The sequence below is a fragment of the Microtus oregoni genome, unplaced genomic scaffold, assembly GCF_018167655.1.
Source record: "Microtus oregoni isolate MIOR12 unplaced genomic scaffold, Mior012 000034F_ref0000314, whole genome shotgun sequence".
NCBI lineage: Eukaryota > Metazoa > Chordata > Mammalia > Rodentia > Cricetidae > Microtus > Microtus oregoni.
Genome location: NW_024543093.1, coordinates 8,437,570 through 8,461,052, shown reverse-complemented (window position 1 = coordinate 8,461,052; position 23,483 = coordinate 8,437,570). Strand labels below are relative to the sequence as shown.

The 23,483-nt window shown below is 46.1% G+C and overlaps 1 protein-coding gene across 2 annotated transcripts in view; it reads left to right on the top strand.

Moving 5' to 3' along the window:
- The window catches only part of Rnf144a (ring finger protein 144A), a 121,444-nt gene that overhangs the window by 61,474 nt on the left and 36,487 nt on the right, over nt 1-23,483 (top strand). For both annotated transcript variants that reach the window (XM_041630499.1, XM_041630498.1), the window contains one exon: nt 21,892-22,037. In XM_041630499.1, coding sequence (XP_041486433.1) covers nt 21,903-22,037 — 135 coding nt within the window. In that variant the 5' untranslated portion in view covers nt 21,892-21,902. The remainder of the gene's footprint in view (nt 1-21,891; nt 22,038-23,483) is intronic.

Below are 23,483 nucleotides of genomic sequence, written 5' to 3'. Positions count from 1 at the left end.
TTTTTTTTGTAGCCTATGATCAGTTTTGCATTTAAACCAACGTTTCACATTTAAAAAAATACATTGGCTTTGAAGTTATTGAGATGTATTTCTACAAAGGAATGTTGCAGAAAGAAGCACAGTCTCTCCTTTTAGTCAGAGAGTGGTTTCCTTTTGTGAGCATGCCTTCATCCCTTGTGGTGACCCCACAGTGAAGGTGGGCAGCCTCTGAAAACTCACCTCAAAGCGCTGGCTCACATCTTCTTTCCTTGATATGACACACACGTGCTTCTTCTGCCTTAACCGATCCTTTTAACTGGCACCTCTCTCTGGGAGCTTCCTGATGCCATAGGCAACCTGTCAGAAAAATTCTCCCCCGCCCCCATTTGTTTTGTAGATGAATCCCCAGAACAAGGGCTACTTGACGACAGCATAGAAATGTTTGTTTCTAAGCCCTGGCATGGCCTGGCAAAGGTATCGTTTCTCTGGGTTTTATCACCACCCACATTTGTTTATTAATTTCTTTGAGACTCTCAAATTTGCAAGTGTTGATTTTATAGGAGGCTCTTGAGTTTTTGGAGGGGACTGGGAGTTGGGCTCCTGCACCAAGTGCACAGAGCCTGCCGAAAACAAGCCCAGGGACCAGAGCCTGAGTTGTTCTCAGGAAGTAGGGCCTCACTCTTCCTCATTGCAGGGTCCTTCCCACCAAAGCTCAGATGTTTGGATCTGTGTCTTCTAAACATCTAAACATCTGTGCGTGTGGAGCCTGATCACACCGAGCCTCCATAGGCTCCGCTGAATGAGCATTGTTGTTTCTCAGAGAAGATCACACCTATGGCAGGCCATATACTCTGCATGTGTGCTTACGCTGCATGCTAGAAAACTGGCACCACAGGTGTGCCCTGCTATCACTCGGGGGAGGTGAGGGCACCACAGATGGGACTCCTTCCTAGGTAGAGTTTTCTAGGGTGTCAGATGAATGCTACGGACCAGTTCATACTCTGCTACTGTTGGATTACATTGTTGGGTTGCAGTAATGGCAGCATCACTAAGCTCTTGGGATGTCCGATTCCGGGATGAGAAACAAACTCAGCAAGGGGATCCGTAGGCACTGGACATCAAAAGTTGGGGGGGGATCGAGGTTGATAGTCACTGTCATTGGAGTCCCTGGGAAGAGAAGGCTGATGAAATGATGTCACTGTACCCGTGTGGCTGTTTGGACACCCCTGGGAACTGTATCCTAGCCTCCCATCCCTTCTCATCTTCACATGTGGAACATTAGACTAGCAGAGACAGGAAGCCTGACATCCATTGTAGTCCTGGGGATAGGGAATCGATCCTGTGATGTCAAGAACCTTATTTTTGCCTTTGTGTGGCAGAGGCCCATCATGGCAGCTGTGAGTGAGGCAGACGTTGGCTGGACAGATTGGCCTTGTTATTTTAGAGGCTGTCATTCTGCATCAGGGGTTCTCAGGTGACCGAATAACTGTGGGTCCTGAGGAACACCTGGTCCCAGTAGACCCATTACCATCTCTACAACTGTGTCCCCTCCCCAGATGGGGCTCCAAACATAGGGACATCCTGCCTCTGTTGCGGGAATATTAACCCCAGGTTGAAGTGGGGCTGTAAATAAGCACGTTTTCCTAGACTCTTGTTAAGCCACTATCCCCAGCAGGCATGCATCTAGCCTCGGGGACTGTGCCCAGGCTGTCTGCAGGTTTTCTTGGGAATAATTGGACATCCACCTCTCTGTTTCCCTTAAGGAAAAGTTGCATCAGTGCATCTGGTTGTGTTGAGTTCCCCTAAGGCTGGGCTGCGCACAGAGGTGCACACTTGGATGCGCGCAGCTGGCTCCACAGCCTGTACCCTGGTCACTGTCTGTCTGGGTTTTGCTTCTCTGTGAATAGTCTCACTCAATTCGAGCTCTGTTTCTGCACCTGTGGGGACTGTCACCATGTCAGAACTCATTCTGAGTAAGTTTTATCGTCTGCTCTTCTGTTTAAGAACAAAACAGAGTTGTTTTTTTCCCCCAAATTGAGTATTATCTTCTAGAAAAATGGGGCACACGGTTTTGGGGTGTTTCTGCACTGTGACTCTCTGTTGTGACTCTTCCACTTTCTGAGTTTGACTGGACTTGACCCTCCTCATCCAGGACCCATGGGTAGATGGATTGGAGCAGGTATTGTGTTCCATGAGTGTAGATGGCAGACAGGATCTAACAGGAAAGGGACCGGGGAGTGTTGGAAAGAGATCTCCGCTGAGCTCCTGGGTTAGGAGGAGAGCAACTCAACTCCATCCTTGCTCAATCCTGTCTAGGGATGTATTGACCTCCCAGCCTTCCTCGTGGAGAGGCAAGGCTTTTAAATGAGGTAGCCAGTCTCCCTGAACCTGTGTGTTAGGACAGATGTTCCCTGGGATTGACTGTGAGGGAAGGCGGAGGACTTCTGTGCGTGTGGTTAAAGATGTTGAGCCCCGGGTTTATAAGTCCGTATCTTGGTAAGTCGGTATCAGGATACCCAGGCCTCTGTTACCAACCGGAGGACTTTATGAGGAGCAGCATATTGCTTTCTCAGAGTGTGAATGCTTCCGTGTGTCTGCAGGTGACACAGACCAGTAGTTAGCACCCATGTGTAAGGAAATGAGAGCCAGTGTTTATGAAAATAACCCAGGGAACTGGTAGTAGTGGATATTCTTATCTTCACTCGGTAGACCATGAGTGTACGAAATTGGCCTTGAGTCGGGGAACTGTGTTTATATCATTCTTGAACCTCAACATTTTATCTATTGCGTGAAGACAGTGGATCTCAATTGATCTCACTATGACTTACCATGTTCGCTCTGAACTACAAAGTACAAGAGGTCATGAAATATGAGAAAATACTACAGATAATCCCAAGTGTGTCCTGAGATGATAGGTCTCATTCCTGGTGAGAAACTGCGCATGGGGGTTTGCAAGCTGGTGGTGTCAATAATACAGACCGTTACACTTACTTATTGAGGATCGCCAAGTTTATAAGCTATGCCTGTCTCCTCAGCCTCCCTTCACTGAGTCCTTGAGGTCTCACTTGGAGTTGTAACCACGCCAACCGCAAGTTCTTTGTTCCTTTCTAAAATTTGTCAATGTGCCTATCAGCCGAATCGTAGCTCACCAGTTGCACGTGGCGCATTGATATTGAAAGGGCTACAAATGAGTAAAGAGCAGTGGACAAAGAGTCAGTGCAGGTGGCTAGTGTCCTGAAGAAATAAAAATGATCTTAGAGCTGTGGGGTGAAGGGTATACAGACAGTGCCGGAGTGGGTGGCACTCATAGCAGGGAGGATTGTGCTGAGCTAAGCCCTGCCCGTCCATCTATTTAGCAGAGGCTGTGGGGAAGTAGTCACCGACAGCACCAGGCAAGTGGGCCCTGCTACATCTTCCTCCTGTGTGTCCGCCTCACTGATCTGGTTTGACAGTCCGTGGAGTGGGAGTTAGGTGTGCCCAGCATCTGCTGGCTTAGGCTATTTGCACAGATAAATGGCAGCACATCCCACCCTGACCGTTATTCTGCAGATGGAGCGACTCCCAGCAAGCTGTTCTGCATGGAATGGGTGGGACAAGCCTCTGGTTTATGTCGAATGGTGTGGCTCTGCTGTGGGTCCTCTCTGCTATGTCAGTGGCAGGGGCCACCTGCTTGGAGAAGGATCCGCCCTTCTCATCTAGGAAGCAGGCCTTGCCCAAGGGAATCTAACCCTGTTCTAGATCCCGTTAACAAAGGAGAGAAGGGAAGGCAGCAGGCTATTTCTTTTTCCTTGGAGAAGTTTCTTCTTTTGTTGTTGTTTTTTTAAATAGGTAAAGTCAGCACCATCTCCCCAAGGGGCCTTTCTTCAAGGGGGGTGCAGGGATATGCCACTGAATAGTCTCTGGGGTGGGTGTCAGAGAGTGTCTCTGGGTGAGATATGGGGGGAGGCAGAGGGTGATGGGATACTTTCTGTTCTCAGCAAGGAGCAAAGAAACAGGTGCTTAAAGAAATGGCGGTTTGGAAATATGAGGATCTCTGACATTGCAGACAGCACACTGTTGAGGGGACCGGGCTTCTCCAAGCTTGCTACACTTTTTCTTTTAAATATAGAATATACATATATATATTCTATATTTAAATATATATTATATATATTTATTTATGATAGGACTTAAGAGTTGTGGTCCCATGGAAAAGAATTTCATAGCAGGGCTTGGATAGCCCCCTATTTGCCTATGTGAGAGGACTAAAATTTGAATCTTTAGAACCAAGTACAGCCAGACCTGGATGTGTGTGTGTCTGCTACTTCTATGTACAGAATCCATCAGAGCTGGGGACCAGCTAATCTGGTGCTGGTGGCTCACTTCCTTTCCTTGGCTCTGAACTCTCACCTACTGCCCTGAAGAATTTGAGGCTGGAATTTCCCAACATGTGTAAATCTCATTCAGGAAAACTCCCCTCTTCCTCCTCATCAGCCCTGCACTAAAACCAGGGAGGGTAGGTCCCTGAAGCAGGGTTTAGCGGATTGTTTGTACAGGGATGGAGGGTTAACTATTTTGAGTTTTCATAGACTTGGTTTTTTTTTTTTGCCTATGTTTTGTTTACTTTGTAATCTTTAAAACTTTTGTTTGTATATGTGTGTGAGAGAGAGAAAGAGGAGGGAGGGCAGGATTTGGCAATAGGTATCTGGCTGTATTGTTCTCCATCTTTTTTATTGTTGTCACCGTCGTCTTTACATGTGTGCATGTATGTGCACATGCGCACATGCCATGGTATACCCATGGAAGTCAGAGGACCACATTTGGAAATCAGGTCTCCCCTCCCATCACGGGTTCTAAGATCAAACTCAGGCTTGCACAGACAGTACCTGTACCTGCTAAGTCCTCTCACCATCTCATTGACTTTTTAATTATCTTGTATCTTTAAGTGTTTTGCCTGCTAGTATGTTTGTGCACCATGTGTATGCAGTGCTCTCAAAGGCCAGAAGAGGATGGTAGATGCCCTGGGACCAGAGATGTGTTGTGGGTGCTGGGGATGGACTCTGGCTCCTCTGGAAGAGCAGACTCCTCTTTGCTGCTGAGCCATGGCACTGCCAGCCTAGTGCCTTATCTGTGGTGTATAACCCCGAGTCTTTAGTAAGAGGGGAGCAACCTCCAGAAGAGAACAAAGGTGTTCCCAAACCCCTGTAAGTAGCAGTGATGCCCATGATCCTATCCTGCTGCAGATGGAAGCAGAGTTCTTCCCCAGGTTTTGGTGTTGCTCTGGGACTCAGCCTTTCTCATACTCCATCCCCCACTCAGCTCTCCTTTCAGACTCAGCTCTCCTTTCAGAGTGTTTGTAGAACAGATCTACTTGTCATGGGTTCTGATTATCATTGTATCTGGGGGGAAAGTCTCCCCTCTTCCCATGTCTTCCCTGCACTGTCCCCAGCCATCCACCAGGCAAGGCAGGTACCGTCAGGAAGGACTCCTGGATTGGCATCCTGCCAATGCTTCTGTTCTTAAGCTAAAGCTGTATAGTGCAAGCCATGCATGCCCAGAGGCATTCCTGCCTATGACTTGTGTCTTTGAAAAATGTCTATGATCTTACTTGGTCACACTCAGGAATGAACTACACTGAGCATGCCCAGGAATGAGCTCGCCCCTATATGACTATGTACAGGTCTGTTGAATAAAATCGCCCTGCTTCCTTTGTTCCAGAGGGCACTGCTGTAGGAAAGACTTCCTCCTCCTTGGCCCCTCTGCACTATTCTAAGCCTTGGCGATGCTTATTTTACTTTTTCACTCACCAAGAGGCAGACTCACTGCTTCTGGTGACACCTTCATCTCCCATCAAAAGCCACCGCTCCTGGAGATGCCTCATCTTCCTCCCTGGTAGACCCACACCCAGTGTGTGGTCTCCATTCAGTATTCCATCCGTCTGCTTCGCCAGCAGATGAACTGCATGGTTTCAAATTTTTGTCACTGTTGTCTGCCACAGAGTATAAGTTCCTCGAGGAGGAATATGTCGTTTTGTTGCATGTCAGCATTTCTAGAAACCACGACCGAGTCCGGGCCGAGAGATCACTTTCCTCATCGTGGTCAGGGTCACCGGAAGCCCTGATGAGCTGGACTCTGTCACTCATCCTCAATGTGCTAATTAAAGAGACAAATCATCGTGAAAGTCAGAGAAAGACTTTCCCACATTGGGAAGAAGAACGGATAAAGAGATCCAGGGACTCCTGAGTCCGTCTTCTGATATCTGGCGTGAGGTTTCGGTTAAAAAGAGAGCAGGCGGCACGTGTCACTAAGCAGTCCTGGTTGAGACGTGGTCCTTCTCATCGATGAGTCCTCGTTGTCTAGGTTCCTGCAGGGCCATCTGAGCAAACTGTGGGGGACTTGAGGAGACAAATTTCTCCTCTGGCTGGTTCCAGGCCTCAGCCTTTTCCTTCTCTGGTCATGAGACCCTTGCAGAAATTCCAACTTCTTGGGGGGCGTTTTTCAATAGGACATCAGTCATGTGCCTCTTTTTAGGGTATTTCTGCTCCTGCCAGGAGGGCCGTACTTTAGAATGATTAGTAGGTGACCATCTTCTGTGCTAGAGTGTAGAGCTCAGTGCCATCTTTAGTTTCGTTCCAGTTTTATACTTTATATTTGAATTTGGCACAGAAACTGTTCACATTGATGGGATGCCAGTGTAATACCCAAAGCCTGTGAATGTCTTATGATGTTCGATTCAGGGGAAGCCTGCCCTTCCCTCCAATGCCATTTCTCGTGGTAAAGTGCTCGCTTGTTCCTTGCTTGGGGGTAGAAGCATAAAAGCACACAAATGTTTGTGGCCATATTCATCTTGAGTATTCCCCTGCCTCTGGGTGTTGTAGCCATGGAAACACAGGTGTCACTGGAAGATAAGGTGGCATAATAAAAGGGACTGTTTTTGCCCAAAGCACTAACTCTTCCTTTGGGCTTGCAGATAGCCAATGAATCACTAGCATCAAGGCAAAGTTGGCTTCTCGGCCTTCATTGCATATCTGTCTCCTTTGCCTTCAACCGTGGGTCAGATTCCTGCTCCACTCTGCAGAAGGCTGCTACTTGCTGCCAGGGTCCTAACCCTAGTGATCCTCTCCCAAGGCTGGAGGTGCAAAGGTTAGAACAGCTCAGGCCCCCCCCCCCCCCCAGGGAGCTGCCAGCTTTTATTTACTACGTCCTGTTCCAGGCCCCTGGAGTGGCGCCTAGCAGGCTTCAGGCATTGTCTGCGTCTTCCGAGAACAGCAGACCTTCACAGACATCAACCTAATGAGACTGCTCTTCCTGAACTCCTGGGGAGCAGAAAGCAACCCCTCAGCTCCACATCCCACATGAAGTAGTCTCTTACTGCTGTGACGAAGTGTCCCATAGGAAGAGCTTAAGGGATGAGGGCTTGATTTTGCTTCACAGGTATGATGATACAGTCAAGTGGTTCTCAAACTGTGCATCACGACCTTCTGGGGGTGGTCAAAGAACCCTTTCACAGGGGTTGCCTAAGGCCATAGAACGATTGTAACAGTAGCAAAATGACAGTTATGAAGTAGCAATGAAAATAGTGTTATGGTTGGGGGTCACCACACCATGGGGAACTGTATTAAAGGTCACAGCATTAGGAAGCTTGAGAACCACTGGGTTAGTTCCTTGTGGTGGGTAACTTAGTGCAGCAGGCGTGTGAGGATCTCAGAATAAATTCTAAATTTCCTGACAGAGTTGTGTCAGGCTGGCAGATGCTGCTCTGTAACGAAATAACGGCAAGCTTAGCAGCTCTCAGCCCTCCCTTGCCGTGTCGTTTCCCTGCCCCTAGCTTCAGAATGAGGTTTGCCAGGGCATGTGCTTTGACTAGAGAAAGTAAAGAGTTCCCTTCCCCTGTGCTTGCTCGGTGGACAGCTCCTGGCCTTGTCAGCGTTTGTAATTCTTCATTTACAGTACAGATCCAAGCTTCCCAGATGCCTTTGCTTGCTACCTGTTGATGAGTAAATGGAAGAATTGCATGCAGGTAAAGTTAACGGGGGACTAAGAAGAGCAGGGGTTGCTGGTGCGTGCCTGTTGTCCCAGAGAGATGAAGACAAGAAGATCAGGGATTCAGTGAATCCCAAACCAACCTGGGCTGCGTGAGACCCTGTCTCAAACACACACACACACTTTCTCTCTCTCTCTCTCTCTCTCTCTCTCTCTCTCTCTCTCTCTCTCTCAGAGGAGAACCACGAGGCTGCAATTTCAGTCAACTTAGAAGGCATAGTGTGGAACATGGGCCCAGTTCACAGTCCTGAAGAGAATCCATGTCAGACCCTAAGATTCCATCCATTTGACCCTGGTCTGTTCGCTGAGGTTGAATTTTGCAAAGCATGTCTAGTCCTCATCTCCTCTCCCTCTGAGATCTGCTCCCCTTTCTATGAGGAGTGCAGTCGCATGATTTCAGGGAGGAGCAGAGGCCGAGTATTTCCCAGCTCTGAGATGGTTTAGACCTTAAGAACTGAGCCATCCCCAGCCAGCCTTCCTGGTTACACAGGAGGCTTCTCGTTTGTGAAGGGATAGGCACGGCTCCAGGGTCTCCTGGTCACCCATTCCCAAAGCTGAGGTTAAACCTCAGTTTTTCTGAGTCTTCTTGGAGTCCGCTCTCACCCCAATTACCTCTTCTCCACTCGGCTGCCTCTGTTCAGTTCTGTTCCCTTCACTCAGAGGACTGTCGAGCTCCAAATCCAGAATTTTCCCAGGCTTGTTGCTGTGGCAGCCGGACTTCTGTTTGTACCCCGAAGGAAGCCGCTATTGTGCTCTGTGCTGAGCTGGCCACAGGCCTGTTCTAGACCACGCTCACAAACACGGGGTTAAAGTAACCCCAAGCGCTGCAGATGTGAAGAGAAAACATCCCCCCTACACCCTACAAACGGCTTTCTTTGTGCAGCCAAGTCCCGTCGCTCCGGGCTTTGCAGAGCTGGGCTTGCGTTCTCCTGCCAGTGCCTCTCTATGTCACTATCTGAAAATAAAGCAGAACAAAGGTGAAGGGGACAGTGTCCCTCGCCAGGTCTGAAATAATACATCCGGGGCCATTGATTCCCAAGCACATGGAATTGATGCTGGGGTGTCTTCGTGGGACTGCTTTAGAGAGCATATAGGTCTTTGAAGTTGGGAAATTCTCTCTGGACGCAGAGGTGATCCAGAGAACCCATTTGACACTGAAAATGTAATGACTCAATGTTTGTGTTTAAGGTGCTGCTCTCTGGTATAATTTTTATCTGAGAGCCACAAACTGCTGTTGCAATTATAAGCAACCACCATGTATTCCTTCGCATTTTGTTCCTGCACGTGGGTCAGACAGCTCAGCTGTCTTTGACCCTTTGTGGGACATAAACCAAGATGATAATGATACCAACCATTAAATTTTTTGTTTTATTTTTGAGAGTATAATATAATTATGCCATTTCTCCCTTCCTTTTCCTCCCTCCAAACCCTCTCATATACTTCTTTTCATATTCGTGGCCTCTTTTTTCATTAATTGTTACTACATGCTTATATTTGATACGTGTATACATTTTCCTAAATATAGCCTGTGCAGCTTATATAATGTTATTTGTTTTTATGTCTTGAGGGTGAGACCGTTGGTATTGGGAAACCAATTAATGTGCCCTTCCTTGGGGAAGATGATCTCTCATACTCTCGGAATTCCTCGGGTGTGCATAGTTCTTCATGTAGGGTTAAAGCCTTGGGGGTGTCCCCTCTCTCTACTTTGACATGCCACCTGTTGTCCTTTCCAGCTTGTAGTTAGGTGGTTATGTTGGTGAGAATTTATAGGTGCCAGCATCACTGGGAGATGCAGTCTCACAGAAAACTCCCTGATCTCTGATCTCTGGTGCACCCCCTCTTCTATAATACTTTTTGAGCCTTAAGTTCTGGAGTTGATTTGTAGATGTCTCTGTTGAGACTAGAATCTTCAACTATGAATTTTGATTGGCTGATTTTTTTTATTTTTTTGTATTTAATGATATCTGTTTTTTACACAGAGAAGTTTCCTTGATGAGGCATGAGGACGACACTTATCTGTCAATATAGTGACAGATAATTAGAGTATATACATTAGGGTTATGTTGATTTAGTAAAGCAGTGGTTGTAGGTTCTCTCTCTAGATCCATGACTTCACTAGCTCTGGGTAGTTGGCTAGGATTCCCATATCTGGCAAGATTTCCCTCTGGAGTGGATCTTTAATCCAGTTAGAGAGTTGTTGGTTGCTGTGCCACTACTGGACCCATAGGGTTATGGGTCACACATGCTGGTTGTGGTTGAGGTCCATAGATGTCATGACTGAGGAGGACAATTCATTGTTTACCCCCTTTGGAAGCAGGGACCTCTGGACCCTCTGTCTGAAGTACAGTGGCTTCAGCAATAGAAATTTATCTTCCACCTCTGGGGGACAATCAAGAGAAGCAGCAATAGTCTAATGCTTTCGGAGTCTCTTGGATAACCCTGTCCTATAACTCTAAAGGGGTTCTGATACCTGACATTACAGTTTTTATTAGATGGTTTGGGCTCTTGGAGGTAGCATTGTTATCCAAGATTAGAAAATTACATTTTAAACTATTCATGTATATTTATATACACATTTACATATATTATAGGGGAGTTTTAGGTAAATAGTTAACATTTATGATTCTTTATGACTTCTCAGACATCCTTACTGGTATTTTCTATTTCTCCTTTCTTCTGTATTTCTCTCCAGTTTTCCTCTTGATTGCTTCATGTATTTTCTTTAGGTTTGATTTATTTGGTATACATTTTTTAGTCTGTTTATATCATGGTAAGTTTTTCTTTCGCCTTCTATTACTTAGCAAATACTTTTACTAGGTATATTGGTCTAGGCTGGCACTGGTTAGCAGATAGCTTTGCTGGGTTATTGGTCTAAGCTGGTTCTGGTTAGCAGATAGTTTTGCTGGATATGTTGGTCTAAGCTGGCTCTGGTTAGCAGATAGTTTTGCTGGGTCTAGGGTTTAGTTTTGCTATGGGTCTAGGTTGGTCATCATAATATTGTAGGACTTTTTCAAAGTTTTTATTGAGAAATCAGCTATTACCTTGATGGTTTTCCATCATATGGTACTTGGATTTTTTTCCTCTTGCAGCTTTCAAGAGGAAAGAAAATCTTTCAATATTGTGCTAGTTAGTTTTATGTCACCTTAATACAAGCTGAAGTCATCAGAGAGGAGGGAGCCTCAATTGAGGGCATGCCTCCATATAATCAGGCTGTAGGCAAAACTGTAGAGCATTTTCTTAACTGGTGATGGGTCAGGAAGGCCTAGCTCACTGTGGGTGGTGTCATCCCTGGGCTGGTGGTCCTGGGTTCTTTGAGAAAGCAGGGTGAGTAAGACATGGAGAACAAGCTGATAAGTAGCTTTCCTCCATTAGTTCCTGCTTTCAGGTCCCTTCCCTGCTTGAGTTTCTATCCTGACTTCTTTGGATGACAAACAATATTGTGGAAATGAAAGCCGAATAAACCCTTTCCTCCCCAAGTTGCTTTTGATCATGGTGTTTCATCAGAGCAATCACATCTCTGACTAGGACAAACACACTTTCTTCATTGTATACATGAAGTGTTTTAACTGTGATATATCATGGAGATTTTCCTTTCTGGTCTTCTCTATTTAACGTTTCATGTCTTTGTTGTATCCTTATGAGTGTCTTCCCTTAGTTTGGGGGAAGTTTTCATCTATGATTCTGTTGGCGATCTGATCTTGTCTATGTCATTGACTTGGGATTCTTCTCCCGCATCTATGCCTATCATCATTCAAAGGCTTGGTTTTTCTTGGTATCCCACCTTTCCTCTATGTCCCTTTCCTGTGGGGCATAGGACAACAGATTGTTGTTGTCGGTTTAATTCATATTTCTTGCTTATTTTGATCCAGATTCTTTTATCTTTGAATATATATTCTATTTCCTACTCAATTCATTCTGCTTGTAAGGCTTTTCCTTTGAGATTCCTAGTTGAGGTATTGCGTTTTTCAATTCCATCTCCATTTCGGCTTGAGTCCTTCAGTGTTTCTATCTTCTGATGGAATTCCATTCACAAGACTTAGATTGTCTTTGTCATTTTCCTCAGCCTTGTGGTGGTGGTGTTGTTTTGCCAGGGAGGGCATGTTTCAAGCATTAGATCTCCTTCAATTTAATAGAGCTGTTTCTTTGTGTCTTTTTTAAACTCCTTGAATTCTTTGATGGCACATGCTACTGTCCTTTTAAATTCTGTATTCAGGTCTATCCAGGTAATTCTCCTTGACTGGAGACACACTGTAGTGATCCACTTCCTCCAGCTGTGTGCCCTGCCTCCAATTCATCTATTTCTATTTTGAATTCACTAGTCGGTCAGAACCCCCATGGTCTAATCCACCCTGGAATGTCACTCACTGATACACTTGGAGGCTTGCTTCCCTATACTCCTATGAGTCTCTCAATCTGTAGGTCTGAAGGCAAGATTAACCTTCATGAGGCTTCCTCAGGCTAGCCTGCTGGAGTCTCTGGCAGGAGGTGGACATGACTGCTAAGGCTGTTCCAGCAGGAATTCTACTGGGTGGCTGTCCCCTGGATTCTATCACCTCCTGGGGGCAACAGGAGCGCTGGAAACCACACAGACAGCCACGTGGACCTTTCTTTTTGTGGCACTGATGTTGCGAGTGCAGACCCCTGAGCACTCTCGTGGAGGGGAAGTGTGGTCTGTGGAAAGATCCCTGCCTGTGGTTCTATGTCCGTGTGTATCCCATCCAGCGCCCTCACCCATCTCGGTGTCCAGGCCCAGCTGCTGTCCGCGTCCTTGAGTTCCTAATGACTGACCTGTGATCTCCCCTGGACTAGTGTGTTAAAGTTATTCTTCAAGCCGCTGTCTTTTTAGTGAGTGGCCTGTGTCCAGCCCTGAGCTATGTGGCAGTTTCCCTCTTTGGTCCTTTGCTCATGGGTTTGTTTGGCCCTCCCACTGCAACACCTTGATATAGGGATGGGCTTTATGATGCAGAGCCATCCTAGTGAGCTGCCCTCCTACAGGAGGTACCTCACAGTCCTGCTGATCTCCAACACAGAGCCTTCTTGGATTCGCCATGCATTATTCATTAGCATCTTCACATCCTAAAGAGTGGGATCATTCAAATTTCAGTACGAGATCTGTAAACTTTGTCTCCTCTCGATTTTTCAGATTTCGGTGGCATCTTGGGAGAGCCTTAGCTTAGAATGTCGTCATTCTTTCTTTTGGGGTCTACTTTTCTAGGATGGGGGTGGGGGCTTTTAAAAATACACTTCATTTGGTACAATTTAGGTTGAGATTGGTAGGTTTGAATTTAGAGGTAGTAAAAGGTCAAAGGTAGACCAGATAGTTTTTTTTAACGCATGCGCGCGCATGCACATACACACACACACACCTCCTCTGGTGACATCTTGAGTCATTATCATGGTCAATAAACCTATGCATTCCTCACTAAAACCTTTACTTTATTCAAACTTTATTTTGACCCAGAATCCTACCTACTTTCCAGGGTCAGAACCACTCGCACTTGCGTGGTTTCAAGGCAGACCGTGGCCGTTTTGAGGATGATCGGCCAGATGGGTGAGGAGTCTCTGGAATGTCTCTGAACCGCTATGTGCACCGTGTTCTTCCCACTGTAAGACTGGCATTGTAGAGTTAAGGAGAGGACCACAAGGTCGTGTCAATCTCATCCAACCCAGTTAGGGGTGCACCCTGACACCTTGCCTGACCACTGTGACACCCACACTGTGTCTCCAGCAGAGACAGTGTGACATCACCCTGCCTCCCCTCCTCCCTGTGCAGCAGGGCAGGCAGTCCCTGTGGGCAACCCACCCTGGAGTCTGAACTGTGTTCCGTCTCCCCGGGGAAGTACAGAGGCCAGCGGAACAAGATACGTGTCTTTTCTCTTTTTGATTTTGAGACAGGGTCTCCCTGTGTGTGGCCTAGCCTGATCTGGAAGTCAGTGCCCTCCTGACTGTTTCCCGTGCCGTGGTGGTATTGCCAGCATGGACTGTCATACCTAGCTTGAGCTTTTTGTCAGCTACTTATCTGTTTAGTCTTTTCTTTATTTCTTTTTTTTGGTGGGGGGGGGGTCATAGTTCATACAGCTGCTCAGAGTGCTCAGATTTTGGTGTGTGCTCAGCATTTGAATGGTTTTGCACATTGCCAATGCAAGTGGATCGTTTTGAGCCTGCCCTTGGTGGCACCATGGTGGTTTCCATGCTTCTCGGAACCTCTTTTTGTCTTTGATGGAGTTAGCCATTTATCCTATGCCTGCTGGTTTCTTACATCAGACCACATTACTGGACTGAGGGTCTGGGCATGGCATGTATTCTGGGTAAAGTCCCGTTCCCTCTGTGTCCTCTCAGCTGCTGTCCAGGGAGGCCCATGCACACATGCCAACCAGTGCGTTTGCCAGCATGCTGCCTGGAAATCCTTTCCGTTGGCTTCTGTAGTCCTACGTCATTTCCCAGTTCTGTTCTAGTATCCCGGGATTTCTAGCTTCTGTGCCTCGCTCATCGTTAGCCTCCTACCGACAGGGGCACAGATAAACAAGTGATGGATGGGAAAGATAAGCACGGTCTCTTAGGCAACCACGTGTTCATGTGCACACACGCAGAGGCCCCAGGGGACCATTGGGTACCCTGTTCTGTCCTTTCCCATCCCATTCCCTTGAGATGGGGTCTTTCGCCGAACCCAGAGTTCCTCATTTTATGACCGGGCTTTTTACCAGAGAAGCTGGGGTTTCCCTTTGGGGTTCTTAGTCTCCTTAATAAGAGAATGTACAAATGGACTCAGGAAGCAAAGGTCCGTTTTATTAGAGCTTCAGAGAAGCTGTTGGCAAAAGAGATTGAGGGAAAACCATGCCATTGATGTTAGGCATGGGAAAGAAACAGCTTGTTAAGAAAGAAAAAAAGGCATCCCCAAGAATGGGTTTCCCTGCTGAACTGAGGAAACCACCCCAAAAGTATCCATCAGGAGGCAGTATATTGTTGTTTATAGTCCCCCACCTTTGTAGGCCATAGGCTTTGTGTCGAGCATGCTCTACTCACTGGATGCCACCGGAAGGAAGAGCTCCTACTCTTCTCCAACTGGGCTTCTGTCTCATTTTAGTCCTGATATAACTGTGTTTGTTCCTGCTGTCTTACCCCAGACTGGCAGGACAGAAAGCCCCAGGGATCCCCCTCTAGTGCTGGGGTTACTGGCAGGCACAGGCATTTCCTTAGGCCCTGGGGACTCCAGGCTCAGACCCTCATGCTTGTGCCTCCAATGTTCATACTACTGAGCGGTCTCACCAGCTTCCGTTGTCTCTTCTATCTTTGATTATTATAATTATGGACTGCCTGTCTATGGAGAGCCCAGTCTAGAAGAATGGATCACAGCGCTGACCATTGCATAATCTCTCTTGAAGGTAAGGAGAGAAACTCAATGGTCATATAGGCATCCAATGCCACAGTAGACTAGGAGGAGTTTTAGTAAAGAACGGTTGAAAGTTACTCTGTGTAATTCACCTCGGGGCCTGGAAGCCCGAGCCTGTGTGGCCCTTGAGTCATGTACATGTGAGTAGGGACTTTGACATGAAACAATGCTGACCAGTGATGTACAGGCTATATCATGAGTCCCCATCTCCTAGAAGCCCCTGACGACACAGCCTCTTGCAGCTGTGCTCACCGGTTTCTGATGTCACACATCTGGGCTAAGACTCGCAAACTAACAGGTTGAGTGAGTTGCTGTCTTGTTTTAACAAAATCCCCGACCAATGTTGCTCAAGGAAGGAATTTGACAGTCACATTAGGAAAACAAAGTCTGTGGGGAGTTTTGTTTTGTTTTTATGGTGCTTTGTGATTTCCTTGGCAAATTCCTATTTTAAGTTTGCAGCTGTGCAGAGCTTTACGAAATCATATTTAGGGCATCCTGTGTGTGTGTGTGCAAAAGCCCTGACGGACTCCCATGATACAGGCATCTTTCTTCCTGTGTCCTGTTGGTGTCACAATTGGAAGCATGGTTTTGTGCCTAGTTCAAAGTCTGTATATGTCACAGGAGATGATACAAAAGTGGCACCTCAATTGGGAATCTGATTTGCTTTTGAAGTTGCTTATGGGGCAAGGGCAGGACCAGGGGAAGTGACAGGGGCAGAGGTAAGGGTAGAGGCTGCCCTGTTCCATGCCCAGTGCAGTGGAAAGCCTTATTGTCCAGGGGTCAAGTGGAAAGCAGGGGCAGGCGAGAAAGGAAGCCAGACAGTTCAAGCCCTCCCAGCTGCTCCAAGGGAGACTGTAAACAGTAAGAGGAGTGGGTGCTAAAGCTGGCGAGGGAAGACAAGTCTTGGGAACAACGAAGATGGGATAGGACCATGGCCTGGGACAGACTGTGGAGGAAACAGAACATTGCTTTTTCCCAGACCAGAACCTATAGAGGGTATGGACATAGGAACTCCCGCCTCTGTGGATTCAGATGAGTTCTTGTCTGAATTCTGTAACCCACCTGGGCTGATGTTCAGTCTTGGGCCACATTGTACAGCTAATGACCAAGCAGGGTCTTGGTGTTTGCTTCTTGCAAAGGCCCCAGCTGTTGGAAAAAATGTCTTGGAGTTGACTACTTGTCCTGTTCGTCCTCTGTTGTTGTCTGTCCTTTCCCTTGCCGTCTAAGTGGGTTATTTTCCAAGTTCTTTTGCCAGACACACGTTAATGGCTCTTGCTTACCAAGCTGGCACTATCTGTCTTCTCATTCTGCAGTTTACAAAGAAAAAGGATAGGAAGTTCCTCAGCCTTCCTAAATCACCTAATATGCGGCAGAGCATTGAACCCAGGTCTGTTTAACTCCTCCCCTGTGAATGCTTTGCCACTGTGTGCTGCAGAATCTGAACCCCGTGCCTATGACAATCTTTCCCCCACATCCACCCTCCAGGACAAAGAAATCAGTTAGCAGAGGCTGCCCCCCTGGGGCCATTTCTAGTCTTGAGTATGAAGCCTACCAGCCCTCAGCTTGAGGGAGTCTTGTTAAAGTCTGTGAACCCTTTAGGACGAGTGACCCTTTCTTAATCAAAGCATAGTCTCTTTCTACAGTGCAAAGTGTTAATGGGAGAAACAAAAGGAGGGATTTAAACAGGAAAAGATGCAGAGAGCTCTACAATGAGCAAGCAGTCAGAAGACTATGGTCTATGGTCTCTATACCTCATAAAAACCTATGTTGGCATTTAAATAATAATAAACAACTCAGGGTATATGGATACACTGTATATGAACACACCCTCAGGGTATATGGATACACTGTATATGAACACACCCTCAGGGTAGGAAAGGGATATACTCATATTGTCCTCTTGCACCCTCAAAGACTAAGGAATCCCGACATCCTCCTGTGCTCTCCACCTTTTCTGTATTAGGGCACATGTTTTAAGTTTTCTTAAAGGCTCCACTTGATCCATCTGAAAGTCATTTTATCTGTGTCAATGACTCCTTTATAACAAGGGAAAATATCCTGAGTGCAGAGTAGTTAATTGCAGCCATAACTGCCCTGGGAAGCCTCTGGCCCACCTTGCTGCCACCCATTCCCTGCCCTGGGTACAAGTTAGTGGCCCTTACTCCTGAATGATTCCAGAACAGGGTGGCCACATCCTTGTCTCTGTGGGCTCTGCTCCTGAGGTAGGGCTCCCCATGTGTCTGCCATGTTCCCACACCCCACTGGTCATTGGATCTTACCTGTCTATGTTTGCAGTTTGTGCGGGCTCCTTTTGAGTGCCTTGTACTCATTCTCTCTCTCAAGGGCACCTAGTATTTGCACACAGGCACCCAGTGAGCCTGAGGAAAAGTGCACACATGTGGATTGGCTCTGGCACCAACTGCCGAACACAGTGGCATCATGGGATTCTTCTCTGAGAGCAGTGTTTCTCGACCTGTGGGTTATGACCCCCTTGGGGTTGCATATCGGATATCTTGCATATCAGATATTTACATTGTGATTCATTACAGTAGCAAAATTACAATTATGAAGTAGCAACCAAATAATTGTCTGGTTGGGGGTCACTGCAACATGAGGAATGATCTTTTTGGTTTTTTTTTTTTTTACATTTTTTTCATTTATTTTATTGAGCTATAGATTTTTCTGTTTCCCTCCCTACCTTTCCCCTCCCATTCAACCCTCTCCCATGGTCGCCATTCTCCCAATTTACTCAAGAGATTTTGTCTTTTTTTACTTCCCATGTAGATTAGATCCATGTATGTCTCTCTTAGGGTCCTCATTGTTGTCTGGGTTTTCTGGGATTGTGAATTGTAGGGCGGTTTTTCTTTATGTCTAAAAGTCACTTATCAGTGAGTACATATGATATTTGTCTTTCTGGGTCCAGGGTACCTCACTCAATACGATGTTTTCTAGATTTATCCATTTGCCTGCAAATTTCAAGATGTCATATTTTTTTCTGATGTGTAGTACTCCATTGTGTAAATGTACCACATTTTCCTTATCCATTCTTTGGCCGAGGGACATTTAGGTTGTTTCCAGGTTCAGGCTATAACAAACAATGCTGCTATGAACATAGTTGAGCACATGTCCTGTGACACAATTGAGCATCCTTTGGGTATATACCCAAAAGTGGTATTGCTGAGTCTGGTGGAATGTTGTTTCCTAATTTTCTGAGAAATCGCCATACTAATATCCAAAGGGGCTGTACCAGTTTGCACTCCCACCAGCAATAGAGGAGTGTTCCCTTTACCCTAAAACCTCTCCAGCATAAGTTGTCATCAGTGTTTTTGATCTTGGCCATTTTTACAGGTGTAAGATGGAATCTCAGAGTTGTTTAGATTTGCATTTCTCTGATGACTAAGGATGTTGAGGATTTCCTTAAGTGTCTTTCAGCCATTTTAGATTCTTCTTTTGAGAGTTCTCTCTTTAGGCCTGTACTTCATTTTTTTATTGGATTATTTGTTCTTTTGATGACAGATTTCTTGAGTTCTTTGTATATTTTGGAGATCAGACCTCTGTCTGATGTGGGGTTGGTGAAGAATTTTTCCCCATTCTGTAGTCTGCCATTTTATCTTGTTGACCATGTCCTTTGCTTTACAGAAGCTTTTCAGTTTCAGGAGCTCCCATTTAATTATTTCTCTCAGTGTCTGTGTTACTGGAGTTATATTTAGGAAGTGGTCTCCTGTGGCAATGCATTCAAGTGTACTTCCCACTTTCTCTTTTATGAGGTTCAGTGTGGTTGGCTTTATGTTGAGGTCTTTGATCCATTTGGACTTAAGTTTTGTGCATGGCGATAGATATGGATCTATTTTCATTCTTCTACATGTTGATATCCAGTTATGCCATCACCATTTCTTAAATATGCTTTCTTTTTTCCATTTTATATTTTTTGCATCTTTGTCAAAAATCAGGTGTTCATAGGTGTATAGATTAATATATGGTTCTTTGATTCAGTTCCATTCATCCTGCTGTCTGTTTTTATGCCAATACCAGGCTGTTTTCAGTACTGTAGCTCTGTAGTTTAAAGTCAGGGATTGTGATGCCTCCAGAAGTTCCTTTATTGTACGGGATTGCTTTGGCTATCCTGGGTTTTTTGCTTTTCCATATGAAGTTGAGTACCATTCTTTCTAGGTCTGTGAAGAATTTTGCTGGGATTTTGATGGACGTTGCATTGAATCTGTAGATTGCTTTTAGTAAGATTGCCATTTTTACTGTTAATTCTACCTTCCCAAGGGCATGGGAGATCTTTCCATTTTCTAGTGTCTTCTTCAATTTCTTTCTTCAAAGATTTAAAGTTCTTGTGATACAGGTCTTCCACTTGTTTGGTTAGAGTTACTCGAGATATTTTATGCTATTTGTGGCTATTGTGAAGGGTGATGTTTCTCTGATTTCTTTCTCAGCCCATTTATCATCTGTGTACAGGAGGCCTACTGGGTTTTTTTTTTTTTTGTTGTTGTTGTTAATTGTGTTTCCTGCTACATTACAGAAAGTGTTTACGAGTTGTAGAAGTTCCTTGGTAGCATTTTTGGGATTGCTTATGTAAACTATCATATCATCAGCAAGCAGTGAGAGTTTGACTTCTTTTCTGATTTGTATCCCCTTGATCCACAAGGAATGGTCTTACAGGGTTGCCGTGTTAGGAAGGTTGAGAACCACTGTCTTGGAGTGATGAAGCGTTGTTAATATGAGACATTCTAGGGAAAGGAGGAAGACTTCTGTATGATCCTTCCTCATCTCATCCTTCCATGAAGTGGGATTATCAGCCCCGCTGCACACATGTGCAGACTGAAGCCCACAAGGGAGTAAGGACCTGTGTGGTAGCATTTATGGCTGATGGGTTGGGAACATTAATTCTGTCCTAACCCAAAGCATGCAGGGTTCTGCCCCTGCCAGCTTGCTCTGCACCATGTTTCTGATGAGAAAGGCAAAGCTCTCTCTTTCTCCTGATTGGACTGTGTGATAGTCAATCTTTGTAACTGGGGAGGACAGGACTTGGAGCTACCCAGGAGACACATGTCTGGGCATGGCTTTGAGGGTGTTTCCAGAGATGTTTTGATTACTGAGACCACATTCCTGAATCAGACCAGAAGATCTGTGGTTAGAAGTTTCCTCAGGTATCTTTGGATCTTTCTGAGATGCTGGACCTATTGTTTGCTGACCACAGCGTCATAATTCTTTCCTTTTTCCTTCCTGTTTATGTCTTTGCCATATCATCATATCATCTCTCACTGTTTGCTGATGATATGATATTTGTAGAGTCCTCTGCTAGAAGGAAGAGGTTATAAGATCTAGTCCTTGCTGTCTGCTCTCATTTGGGGGGGTGCAGGTATTCCTGATCGCCTCCTTCAGAATGGGATGTAGTTGAGGAAGGATATGCACCACACCTCCGCATCAGTGGTGATCTTAGGATGAGAAGTGACAAGTTCAGACCACCTGAGGTAGTTTTAATGGAAGGCTGTTCAACTCCAAGCTTGGCAAACCTGAGTTTGGAAAGCCGACTACTAGAATCACAAAGCACTAAAGTGTCGCAGGTACCAGGTGAGGACAGGATGCTTCAAATCAAGTGTCAAGGGCCCCAAGTGAGAATTTAGATCTCCAGATACATGGATTTTTTAATGCAAACAACAGGGACTCTCTCAGGAGTGGAAGGGATCTTTAGCCCAGCATTGACTTAAAAGCTTGAAGGTCCACCTCTTCCCTTCCCCCCACAATCCTCTTGGCTGCCTTGCTCAGCATGGATAACCAAACAGCCAGCATGGCCAATGCAGCATAGCCACCGTGCAACAGGGACTAATGATGTGGCATAACCACCCCTATGCAACAGGGACTAATGTGGCATAACCCCTGTGCAACAGGCAAACACAGATGGGCAGGGACACCAGTCACGGGTGACTTGGGAATGTGACAGAGGAAGTCCTGGGGTATCCTGAAACATTGCTGAAGCTGTGCTGCACACATTTGACTCCCTTGAGTGAGCCTGACTGCCAAACACCCTTTCTGTCCAGAACCGAGCATTCTAGAAAATGGGCTTGCTGAAGGTGTTGCTGGGGAAATTGCATGCCTTATGAGGGCAGGAAGGGCCTTAGAGACGGGCTTCCTCGGGTCCTTTCTTACAGATGTTTCTCTGTCACAAACTGGAGAAAAGTCAAATCCAAGCAGTTGTCTTCCTTAACCAAAGCCTCTCTTCCATGGTTACCCCTCTAGAAGACACTTTAATCAAATGCACCTCAAAGGCTTGAAGGGAAGGATGGGGGTGTGCGGTCCTTTCCAAGTTTGAGGATCAACACCACAGACCTGAGGTGGGGTCCCGCGGATAGACCTCCCCAGAGTACCTTGTCTCCGTCCACGGTCATTTGCTGTCTCCTCCCCGATGGTCCCATTGTAACCAAGAGGAGTGGTTTTTCTCTGTGTTTCTGTGGGAGCCACAGCAGCGAATCTTGAATGTGCGTTTTTCCTTTCAGACTGCTCTGCGATGACAACAGCCAGGTACCGGCCCACCTGGGACCTGGCCCTTGACCCGCTGCTGTCCTGCAAGCTGTGCCTCGGGGAGTATCCAGCGGAGCAGATGACAACCATCGCCCAGTGCCAATGCATCTTCTGTACCCTGGTTGGTCTCTCGGCTCCAGTGCATGTTCTAGGAGGTTGCTGGTCTCACTTCCAGACACACCAGGCCACACTTGGGACTGAACTTTGGGGGAGCCTAAGTGTCTGTTCATACTCACACAGATATGAGAGGGATCCTTTAGGCAGGTGGCCAGAGTAGATGCCTTGCGTGACAATGGCTTGTTGTGCACAAGTCAGCATTACCAGGATTGTTGGAAGGGGCGGCAGAACAGAAACACCCAACACAACACGCATTCCTCTCGCTACAAGAAGCTTTTCCGTACCTCATTTTCAGTTTAATGATAATTACACACTTGACATTGTGGTAGGGTTAACCTGAGGACTGTGGGCAGCTACAATCTGTAACCACTAGTACCATCTTTCTCTGCTGAATACTGAGTGACAATGTCTATGGCTTGAGGCCACATTTTCCTACACTGTAGCCAGAATTTCATGAGGCCAAATGATCTGTTCTCAACATGAATATAGAGACTTCTAACTCAAGAGGTTTGGGTTTGGGTCTAATTCAGACATGAAAATTTTTTTCTTTTTTCTTTTCTGTTTTATTTCTGAACATGTGTATGTATGTGTATTTGCTGTGTGTGTGGTAGAGTGTGTGTGTGTGTGTGTGTGTGTGTGTGTGTGTGTGTGTGTCTGTGCTGTGTAGGGCAGCAGAGCGCATCAGATTCCTGGAACTGGATTTATGAGCATTTTAAACCATTTGATGTAGGTGCTGGGAATCAAACTTGGGTCCTCTGGAAGACTAGCATGTGCTCTTAACGGTTAAACCATCTCTCCAGCTCAGACTTAGAATTTTTATCATAAAACATTATGATAAAAAAACAAAAACTCAGCAGAAAAAAAAGAGTAGGTTAAAAATAAAATATTATTTACTTGGTTTTTCTGATTACCCGCCGCCCCACTTGGTCCTGAAAGAACAGGAGTTGAAGAAACATTACCAGAACAGGTAGGACAAGGCAGTGTTGACTAGATGATGTAGGGCAGAGTTGTGTGACTTGACATGATGGACGTGTTGAATGGGTTAGCATGCTGTATGGGCGTAAAGACACCCTGTCTTGACTTAAATATTCTCACCAGAAATAAAAGGCAAAGCAGACCAATGGCAGCTACAAGAATAAACCCGAAGCCAAAAGGGCATGATTCACGCTTAAACTGATCGCTTCTCAATGTTTACGTGCAGGGCTGGGGAGATGGCTCCGTATGGACAGGTGCTGGCCTTGCAAGTTAGAAAACCTGAGTGCAGATCATCAGAACGCTAACTGGGAGATGGGAGGCGGAGGCAGGACGGTCCCTAGAAATGCATGGGTCATCTAGCCTGGCTAGAGGAGAGGCAGTGAAGACAGCCTGTCTGAAGGACCTGCACCTGAGGCTGTCCTCTGCACACACCCGTGTTCACACGCGTGAATGCACCTGTTCCACACACACACAC